The 11,478-nt window shown below is 31.3% G+C and overlaps 1 protein-coding gene across 2 annotated transcripts; it reads left to right on the forward strand.

The window, feature by feature from the left end:
• The first annotated feature begins 15 nt into the window (after window positions 1–15).
• Window positions 16–10,143, forward strand: LOC115875354. Of its 2 annotated transcripts, none has more exons than XM_030890781.1 (7): window positions 16–180; window positions 1,626–1,823; window positions 1,884–2,046; window positions 2,098–2,227; window positions 2,281–2,434; window positions 4,742–5,027; window positions 5,086–5,217. In XM_030890781.1, the coding sequence occupies exons 1-6, from the start codon at window positions 146–148 to the stop codon at window positions 4,980–4,982; spliced, it is 921 nt and encodes a 306-aa protein (XP_030746641.1). In that variant the 5' UTR covers window positions 16–145; the 3' UTR covers window positions 4,983–5,027; window positions 5,086–5,217. The 2 variants fall into 2 exon arrangements, with proteins under 2 accessions (XP_030746641.1, XP_030746640.1); XM_030890780.1 differs by lacking the exon at window positions 5,086–5,217 and adding an exon at window positions 9,961–10,143 and having other exon boundaries at window positions 17–180; window positions 4,742–4,985.
• Window positions 10,144–11,478: the final 1,335 nt, after the last annotated feature.

Consider the following 11,478-nt stretch of genomic DNA (forward strand, 5'->3'; position numbering starts at 1 on the left):
TCTTATCAATAAATTACTTTTTGCAAAAATTACAACATGTTCTGTTAGTATTTTGGAAGTAATATTTTTGACATATATTTTGCTGAAAATATACGCTGTGTGCAGGCAATATAAAAGTGTTTTTTATGTAAAATTTATTCTATAAATGGCTGCTTCTGGAGATTTGAATTCTATTTACAGGTGAGTATCAATCTCAGTTTAATTAATATACAAAACTTTATAAAATATAAAGGATATCACAGTGTTGTGTAAAATAGAGAAAACCTCCAATTTGAAGGTTTTAAAAAATATGTTCATATACAGTATGTCCCTCGATGTCTTTACAAGAAGAACATTTTATTATTAAAGAGAAATGCATGAGAAAACCGCATTTTTACAAAAATGCTTGTTCTTGTTCTTGGGTGAAAGTTTGATCCACCCTGTGGAATATGTTAACAAAGCAAGGAATTTAAAAATCATTTGGTTATCTAGATTCTTCTTTTCCCGACAGTTTGATTTCTGGTTCATCTCAATAGCTTTATTTTTGTTGGACATATTCGCTTTTGAAGAAGACACTAACATTTTGTTCTATTTTTTATTCTGATGATAAAATGTTAGAGTTACCGATTAACTGAAGGAAAAAACAAAAACGTACAATAAGAAAATTATTACTAATACCGGGTATTACCTTCCCCCCCTAGTATTAGTTGTCAATGACAGTGCCATAACATAAATCATAAACACTATTTCATAGGTCTGTTGACTATGACCAAAAGCAAACCCAGTGAGCAAAGTTTTGTCACATTTAGGGAACAGTTACGTATCTGCGTTATATTGTTTCTTATCAGGCACGAAAAGGCCTGGTAACGTAACAACAACGTCACCTAAAACACATTTCTCTGAAAGGAATAAAATGCTCACTGGGAAGGCAAGGTTTTAATGTAAAAATTACAAAAAAATGTTAGTATCTCCTTCAAAAGCGAATATCCAACAAAAATAGAGCTTTTGAGATGAACCAAAAAATGAACTTTCGAGAAAAGGTGCATATAGATGATAAAATTCTTTTTAAATTCCTTGGTCTCTTAACATCTTCCACAGGGTGTTGTCAACTTTCACCAAAATATCAACAGTTTGTTATACCTCGTATAATTTACAGATGGAATCTATAATTTTTAATTTAGAAAGGGGTACTAAAAAGTCAAATAACTTCGGTACAAATTGCTTAAAAAATCATCAAAATCAGTCCACTAGAACACAATATACATATATAACTTTAAAATACATCAAAATTTTAAGGGGCCCGTTTTTCGTACCTGTGAGGGTATTTACAGTAGAGTTATATTTTTTTATTGGGGCAGCTGTAATATTTCGCCTAGTGTATTTGTCATAAAATAATAGTATAAAAAATAAGCATTTTCTATACTACACTTTTTGGGCTGTATTTTTTTAATGGAAATATTTTCTGTTGTTTTTCTAAAATTAAGTAACGAATCGTTATATTGTTATAATTAAGATTAAGGAATCAATAAAGATGCATCAATGCTGTGTTGATTTTTAATATAAAATACATAATTTTTCTGAATACTGTGTCATCCTGTATGAATACGTATATTTGTAATACAAAATTAGTTTTATTAAATTTTCAGTGTCTGCCAGGAACTTGTACACTTATCCAAAAGTGAGACTATTGTGGATGATATAAAACACTTTATATCTTTATGGGATTACAGGGAGGTTAATAGTTTAAGTCAGTTCAAAGAAGATTTAATACAAGTGGTAGATGAAATAGAAAATTTCGTGTTACCCGAGAATAACAATCCGCATATAAAGAAATTAATTTATTGGTAAGTTGGCTGTGCGTCTAAATTTTAATATCTACATATTTAAAAAATATATCTTTTTAGTTTTGTGCTATCAGAAATTTATGATTTTATCATATCGTTAATCAGATCTCGGTTCTCAAACGACGATATGAAGATGTATATGCTCTCAAAAAGATTTTGTTTGGAGAATGGCAATCCAAAACAACTGGGAAGCACATTTTATAATTTTGTACCAAATGCTGCTGTATGTATTTAGTTAATTTACTTATTAAAAATCACTTAAAAGTAATTGCAGATAGTGGAATTATCGATGTTGAATACAAAAAGGACAGCTGCGGAGAAGTTATGCTGTTTGTGTTCAGCATATGAGTACATTTTTGCTGAGGTCAAAAGTGCATTGATCTCTATTATATCAAAATATTCAGGTAAAAATTGTATACTCTAATTATCTTGAAGAATGAAAATATTTTATTTGCAGAAAAAGAAAATAATATTCCTATAATAAATAATAAAGAAGTTGTTCCAATTGTTATGGCTGTAATACTCAAATCCAAATTGTTTTATCTCATTAGTGATATGTATTTTATCAGATATTTTGGATCTGACATTTTAGAAGAAAATAAAGATATGAAGTAAGTAAAGGCTTATGTCTAAAGCAAGTGTTGCAAAATTCTAGTACTTCTATATCAGTGAAAACCATGTGAATATATTACTCTAACCCAAGAACGGTGACTCTAACCTACTAACCAACTTTAGTTCCCAAGTAGCACAATAAATTATTATGAGAGTGAAGTGTTTTATACACGATTTATTAAAGCGATCTCATACACTGAATTTTTATTTAATAAACGCAAAGAACACAAATTTATCATAGAGACAAATGTGTTCTATTATTTTGTTATATAGATGTTTTGGCGACTAATTTATAAAATATTTTTAGAAATATATTCGTTAATATGCTCAGGAACGTTTATATAACAAATCTTATACAACTATTTATGCTTGGGCCTAGATATATTTTATAATTGATTTATAATATAATTTAAAACAATTATAAAATATTTACAAAACAGCTATAAAAATATGCATTTGAGTTTATTAAAACATTATCGACATGTTTTATAGCTGTTTACGACTGATTTATATAACAATTTGATCTTCGCAATCATTTAGTCGCGACCGCTACTCTAAGAAAACAATTTTATAATTGCTGTTAAAGAAACGAATTAAAATTCTTATAAAGCGATTAAAAAGTGTTTCCCCAAATACAAAAATGTTATTTAGGAAACCTTATAATAATAACCTTTGGTTTTGATCAGAGTTTAAAATATATTTTAAAATTGTGATTTTATCTCTAAAACTTAAAATGTCAAGTATTTCTAACTGGAAGAAGCTAAAAAGAAGTGGACATTTTACAAAGAAAGTTAAAGATTACTACCAAACGATTTTAAATTCTTGTGGAAACGTTGACACCAGAGAGAAATTAAAAAAACTGTTTTAACACCAGAAGAAAGTGATGCTAGTAAAAATTTTAATTTTTTAAAATGTTTTCCTATGTTATAAGTATTGATGAACCTAGTAGCGAATTTAAAAACACACGTTTATAATTTTATTGTTGTAAATGTGACAGCACCGGAATCTATAGGCGAATTTCATTGTATTTTGCCAACATTATTTCAAATAATAAAACAAATATGTTCCGTATAGCATCATTGTAAAACAAATTAATTGTATAACTGCTCCCTGAGCAACAAAAATGTTTTGTTAGTCGACGCCATGATTTTATGTTGAATTTGAACGACTGTATGTCGGCCATTTTATCGAGTCGGGATTTGCAAATCAAAATAATCGAAATTTAATTCAAAATAAACCTATTTATGAGAAACGAATTAGTTTCCAATAATATCGGATATTAGACAATGTCGATTTTCCCGTTTATAGGTAATTTTGCAGTAATTGCCTAAAAATTAAATATTTATAATATCAGTAAAATTTGCTCCGCAGGAAAATTTGACTCCTGGAGCTTTTTATGCGATATACTTTTTATACAATTTACATCTTTTTTAAATTAGCCATATCTGTCATTTAAATCGGATATATGTGTACTTTGCCATTTTAAAATCAGTTTTATTTTGGTCACTATAAATACACGATATTATAATTTTATTCTTGATAACTAAAAAACAAAAGTGCAGATGCATGCTACAAAAATATTTTAACTGAGACAAATATGTTATTTTTAAAATATTTATAAATCTGCTATAAATAGTTTTATTAGTGTTTTATTAATATCTAGTAATTGTTGGAAGCAAAATTTGTAGATAAACTACCGCTTAATTTATAAAGCGCTTAAAAAACATTTATAAAACAGATTTATAAACATTTTAGAAAATACGTAATACTGTTTTAAAAGAGTTGTTTGCGACTCTTATAAAACTTAAAGAAAATAATTTTATTTTATAAACCTGGGCCTTTTCCGTGTTTATAAGGATCATATAAGGGTTTACAACACTCTTATGTAACTGTTATAAACATATTTGTGCTACTTGGGTTGTAATACCTATTATTAGCCGACCATACCATACCAACAGGTATGATTTTGTCAGGCTATTAAGATTGACAAAAAAAGTTTTTTTAATTTCACTAAAAGGAGTTATTTGCAACATAGGTAACATAGGTAGTGCATTCCATAATTTAAGGAAAAATTCATATTTCTTTGGAAATTATCAAAGTAAAATAACTCGTTTATTTTGGACTTATTTGAAAAATGGTAAAGAGAGAATATGTTATTATTTGCGCTTAGTTAAGACTTACCCTGTATAAATATTATTTATAATTTCGTTTTATTTCAAAATAATTGAAACTAAAAAACTGTTTTAATATTATGTATATCTATCCCACGTTTCAGTACTTTTGTTTATAGATATTTTTTTTTTCAGAAATATATACCAGATTTTTGAAGACTCTATCCATAAACTTTTTCCCTTATTTAGAGAACCAATTCCCGCAATTAGGGACACAGAAAAATTAGAAAATCATCTTGGTGTATGCGAGACAATTAACTTTATAGAAAAAATTAATAGTGAAGTGGAGACTAAACAAACGATTTTCCAAGAGGAAACCAGAAGAGTAGCCAAATTGATCATATCAGCTACTACTGAAGATTTGTGTGATAACTAAGATGTAATAAATAATGATGAAACTATTTTTGTGGGACGAATGAATGTATATTTTTATCAAGGGCTATCGTGAAGTTATTTTTTAATATCACTATATGTTTTAGAAGATAACTACAGTGTTAATTGGAACATTTTCTAACCAAATTCTTTGTTTTCTATAATATTATGAAATTCTGTTCAACTCTATACAGGGTGCTACAAATTCGAGGTACGAGCATTGGTATCTCGGAAACCGTAAGAGATACGAAGATGGTTAAATTGGGGCAAAGTTGCGCTTTAGGAAGTTCACCAAGATGCCATCAAAAAAGTTTTAAAAATATCAAGGACTGCTGAATTTTTTGGAAAAAGGTGATTTTTTTGAATTTATTTTATTTTTTCCTGTCGTTACTTTTTAGAAAATCAAAAAACTAATTGCACATTCTCATAGTCACTTTATTAGGGCTATCTGATAGTATTTTTAGATTTTCAAATTAGCTGATAAGTTGTGAGATAGAGAGGCCAACTTATTTTTTTTTAAATACGGACATGCATTTTTTATTTCAGATTTTGAAAGAACTCAGTCTCCTGAGTACAATGATATGCCACACTTAATATTTTTTTTGTTTCGGACATTTGAACACAATTTAATTAAACTAATTTGAAGTCCGGCTCTGTTTTTTTTTAAATATTTAATTAAATTCATCGTTACAATATTGGTAAGCTTTCAAACTTAACAATGACGTGGGGTAAAACATTGAATACCGAAAATCAAATGCAATCAAATAATAAAAATAATATAAAATTATTGGGCATTGCTTGACGTCATTTTTAAAAGTGAAATACAACAAGTGACAATACATTTCAACATTTACAATAAAGAGTACAGAATGCATTCGGAAGTATAAGAAGAAGATATGTTCAAAGAGCTATAAATAAAATTGAACGAAAAATACATTTGTGCATTAGGGACGGTGGTAACCCTTTCGAACATGTAGAGCATTTATTTACTAGTTTTAGAAACTAGTTTGCAGAAGTTGATTTATGATTAATATTATGCATATTATTAGATCGTACACTGAGATTTGAAATTCACAATAAAAAAATAAAAATAATATTTTTAAATTGCTGACCTGGGTATTATTTATTTGAATCTTCAATGTTAATTAGCGCTGATCCATATTGTTGCGATGAATATAATCAGATTAAATAATTTAAAAAAACAGAGTCGGACTTGAAATTATTTTAAATAATAATTAAATAGTTTTGTTATTGTTAAGGTACCTAAAACAAAAAAAAGTATCGAGTGTGGCATATCATTGTACTCAGGAGACCGAGTTCTTTCAAAACGTCAAATAAAAAATGCAGGTCCGTATTTAAAAAAATTAAGTTGGCCTCTGTATCTCACAAATTATCAGCTAATTTGAAAATCTAAAAATACTATCAGATAGCCCTAATAAAGTAGCCATGAGAACGCGCAATTAGTTTTTTGATTTTCTAAAAACTAACGCCAAGAAAAAATAAAATCGATTTTCAAAAAAATTCGTTTCTTCCAAAAAACTCAGCAATCCTTGAAATTTGTAAAACTTTTTTGATGGCATCTTGGTGAACATTCTAAAGCGTAACTTTGCCCCAATTTAACCATCTTCGTATCTCTTACGGTTTCCGAGATACCAATACTCGTACCTCGAATTTGTAGCACCCTGTATATATTTTAACCCTAAAATAAAAAGAGGAACGATTTTTTTAATCATATAATTTCTTTGTCATATTTTAACACCGGATATATAAAAAGTGTAACCGGCTTGTTAAAAAACGCTAATTGGGAAGCTATTGTATTCAACAATACTTAATGGTATATAAAATCCAATACTACATAATATTACTCGACATAAATTTTCAATTCATCGAAGATGATTCGTATAGGTTTTACTTCAGTTTTTCTGTTTGTTGTGAGTAGCTTTTGTAGTAAATATTATTATATAAATATAGAAGATATTTTTTCAGATACATGTTGCATTTGTTCAAGCACAAGGTGAGTGATCATCATCATTATTCTCAGCTTATTAAACCATTTCCAATTATGGTATAGCCTCTCTTACATATACATACCGCTATTACTCGCTGACGAGTATTTGACACGCATCAGAAGATGGTCACGCAAGGCGTTTTCTGTGACTGAGCTTTTCTGAATGAGCTTTTCTGTGACTGAAAAGCCCGATACGTGATGTTATCTGTCTACCGCACTCTAGACATTCAAAAATCTCATTGCTTTGTTGCCTCTCTACTTTTTGGTTGTCGCTCTTAACTGACTTTACAATTCTTCTCCATTCCGTTCTATTGTGAGCAGCCTCTTCCCACTCATTCTGCTTGTTAATTCCCTTTAAGTTTTCGTGGAAAATATCCTTGAACCTTTTGAGTTCTCCACCCGGCCTCCTCTTACCGTCTACAAGCTCACCGTAAAGCAGATATTTTGGTATGCGGTTTTCTTGCATTCTGCATACGTGACCAGCCCATCCTAAGCGGGACTTTGTAATCATGACTTCAATACTCTCGCAGTTAGCTTTTTCAATGACCGATACGTTTGAAACGTGATGGAACCATTTTATTCTTAAGAGTTGTCTAAGATGTCTCTGTTGCAACTTGTTTAATGCGTTCATGTGTCGGCGGTACGGCACCCAGGTTTTTAATTTCCAGAATGCTCTTGACGCGCTGCTAATCCTATGCTGAATTTCAGAGTCGATATTGGCCTTTTCCGAAATCAAACTGCCGAGGTAATTGAATTCCGCTACATATTTCAACAGTTCATCTCCGATTTTTATCGCATTGTTGTGATCTTCCGGGGGAGTGCACATGATTTTAGTTTTATTGATGTTCAGCTTAAGTCCCAGGGCCTCGTATGCCCATGTATATGTGTTCAACATTTCTTGCAATTGCTGTAACGTATTTGCAACTAGAGCACAGTCATCAGCGTATTGAAGTTCTGTGATGAATTTTGTACGTGTTTTTGCCCTGAGTCTTTTTATGTTGAACAGACCGCCGTCGTATCTGTATCTAATGCCCAAACCTCTCTCCTGCAGTTTGCTGTCCACTATAATGGAGAGCGCTGCCATAAATATGTTGAATAGGAGAGGCGCTAAGACACATCCCTGCCTAACGCCTGTGTTTGTTAGGAAGGGATCGCTCAGTGATCCAACTGAAGGACAACCTTTGATTTCTCTCGGTCGTAAGTTCTGAGGAACTTTTTCGAGTGTCTTGACCGTTGGAGGACGCCCATTACAAGTTACGGATCGAGTCTTCCAGATTCTTCAGTTCCGCTTTCAGTTGGTTCCCGTTTGGAAAACAGAACGGTTCTTGTCCAGTTAGGTAGTAGCTAGGTCATTGTTTTTTTCATTGCATTCTATCCTTTGATGAGCAGGCACCCAGAGTAGGAGGACTTTATTTTCTTTGCCTAATTTGTTGAGCTTCTCTAGGCATTCTTTCATCAACTTCGAATTGATGGTTACTGAGTTGATCGCGTTTAGTGCTGATTGACATGGATAGGATGGCAATTTCCTGTTTTCGATAGTTCCTATCTAAGATAAATTGTACGCATCTTTCGATAGCGTAAATTTCTGAAGTCTCTAAGACCTGAAGGATACTGGGGTAGGTGTCCATTGGTTCGGAGTATTTAGTTTTCGACCCAAATACTCCTATTCCTGACCCTGCTTTGGTTTTGGAAGTATCAGTATATACCACGTTATGGTATGATCTTTTACATGCTGAGTAAGCGTTTCTTTCTTCTAATCCTTTTTATTACTGAATACTACAGTGAGGTGTTTGGTTTGGTTTGGTTTGGTTTGGTTGGTTGGTCAAAGTTGTAAATTCTTGGTATGTCATCCACTGGAAGTTGGAGAAGTGTAATTTTCTTTTTGAGGGTGTTCCAAGCCGCTGACTTGAAAATTCTCCCAGTACTGTTTCCGTCAATGACCATTTTAATCATTGTCACATTGGCATAACTACCGACGACAATATGCTGTGGTGTTAGGTCTAGAATGACTTCGATTGCTGTTGTTGGACATGTTCTCATGTCTTAGTTATTAGTGATAATAGTTTTAATTTAATAGCCTTGAATATAGTGTTGTGGCATTACATATTATAGGTAAATTCTAATTATTCTAAATTTGCATTGAAAAGTAAAGTATTTGTATTTCTTTAATTACTTTTATAATGAAGAATATTCTCACTTTTTTTCCCTGAAAGTTAATAAAAAAATTTAAACTTTCAGTTGGTTTAAAAGAAAATACAGAGTTTTCCCATATTCCGTGGACATAGAACGTATACCTTTAGACGATCAAATCTATTTTTCCAAGGCTCCTTGATTAAAAATTCGTGTTTTTAAAATAGCCATGGCACTCTACATTGAAATTTAAAATTCAATTTTGTTTTAAACAAAAATGTCAAAAGTTGACATATGATATGTCATTCTATTCAGAATGCCATTTTCTATCGAACGAAGTAAAAAAATACTGGGGGTACCATTTAAAAATCAAAAGTTGTAGTCATTTCCGGCGAAACAGGAAGTGAGAGAAAACAAATGAATATGTCAATCAATCCTAATTTATGTCATATACTAAGATACCAAATATTTTTTTTTATCTGAAAAAATAAAAAAATTATAGGGGTGAGTCACTTTTGAGACGCACCCGGTATATAGGTATTTTTGGAATCAATATAAGTTGACACCCAAAATCTTGTTCAAATCGGAATCGGAATAAGGATTCTTCAAATATCTGAAGAAATATGATTTTTTTAAAGTTTTATGCCCTCTAACGGACAAACTTTTGTATAAAGGTAAATTGTAAATTGTGTCCAATTAATGACTAGACTGATTTTGATTCCAAAAATACGTAATAGTTCTATTTCCACGGAATATAGGGACACGCTGTATAATTAAATTAAATTATTTTATTTTTAAGATTAAATAAATCTAAATAATATAAATAATTATTTTATATTTTTAGGTGGTTTTAATACTACATGTATTCAGAATTTTGCTAATGCTTTAGCACAAGCGACAAATCAGTTTGGACAACAGTTATCGCAAGGAATACAGTCGTTTGCAAATGCAGCACAAGATTTTGTGAATGGAGGATAAATTATAATTAGGACAAATCATAATACATATAATAAATTATTATAGAGCAGTTTTTTATTTCTTCTTGTTAAATTAGTAAATAACACTCTAATATATAAACTATGCCACGCCCTTTCTAATTCGAAGTTCAATAAAACACAAGTTTACTTAATGCAGAATGAGTTACATAGAGGCCACTAGCTTTTTAATTTTAACAGCGGGGTGGTCGGGGTTCAAAGATATTAATAAAAGGGCGCCACGAGATTATACTCTATGAACTCGGCAATAAAGATGTAACTATTAAGTAGACTTCAACACTAACCTCGAACTGTTGAGTGCAACTACCATGAACTTCAAATATGCTATAACTCGTTAAACTTAAGTGACTCTAACTTAACTATGAGACTAGACTGTAAATAATACTACTAAAAATATTTAAGTATTTTATTAAAATATTAAAAAGTTAAATATATATAAAAAAACGATGAAATGTAAAATGTAATATGTTAAGAAATTATTTAAATCGAAAGGTTGGAAAAGAAAATGGAATTTTAAATTAAATGCAATAACTAAACCTATGACGTCAAACCCCCTTATCTAACTTAATACTAGATACAAACAGGGTGGTTTACACAAATGAAATCTATATTGTACTAATCTAAACTGTCTTACTCTACTCGATATGATATACTTGAAAACTTCCTCCGGCTGAGCTACGGCGTATAGCTACAGGGTTGCTAAGGCGGTGTACAGCAGCTCGGTGTACTGCCACTGGAGCCCACGGATGTCAGCAGAGGTACAGGTGAAAGGTAGGTGTTGATATTTCAAATGGTGAACATAAAAACCCTAAATAATATTGGTTGTCTTAGAAAAGAGCCTCAATTATAGAATAAGGACTAGCACAACGTGTAGGAGTTAATGAAGGTAATAAAAAAGGACTAATTTCATCTGAACTTTACCTCAACGAGGGTTTATGATGTCCAACGGGTAACTCTACACACGGGCAACAGGAACGGATGGAATTCTGGACTGTTCTGTGCTACGGTCTGGATCGGTCTTCTTGCTCTACAATTATGAACAACCAAACAAGATTTAAGAAAGATAACACTCAACTAATCTTTCTACACCACGTGGGCGTGGAAAAGTCGAAAACCAGTCAACAATACGAATAAAAATCAGTTGAGCATTGACTTAGACTAGGCAGAAGAATTATAGCATACCTTGGAACTGTTCGGGGACTTCTTGGGCACGTGGAATCGGGATATCGGTCGGAAAAAGGCTATTTTAATCCCATTATGGAAACTGGTCGGTGGTCCATGTAAATCCCACAAAATACAACCACGTCTCTGACCAAATGTGTTCCGGAAGACTTAATCCTTCACTAGGAAGACCTGCTAATCACAAA

Source organism: Sitophilus oryzae, unplaced genomic scaffold (genome assembly GCF_002938485.1).
Source record: "Sitophilus oryzae breed Bouriz unplaced genomic scaffold, Soryzae_2.0 scaffold_1375_pilon_pilon, whole genome shotgun sequence".
NCBI classification, from domain to species: Eukaryota; Metazoa; Arthropoda; class Insecta; order Coleoptera; family Curculionidae; genus Sitophilus; species Sitophilus oryzae.

Excerpts from the sequence above, each read along its gene's own strand:
- LOC115875354 (XM_030890781.1), top strand. The coding sequence starts at position 146 with ATGGCTGCTTCTGGAGATTTGAATTCTATTTACAG. Across the intron at positions 181-1,625 it reads GATTTGAATTCTATTTACAG|TGTCTGCCAGGAACTTGTAC; the intron begins GTGAGTATCAAT and ends TTAAATTTTCAG. Across the intron at positions 2,228-2,280 it reads TATTATATCAAAATATTCAG|AAAAAGAAAATAATATTCCT; the intron begins GTAAAAATTGTA and ends TTTTATTTGCAG.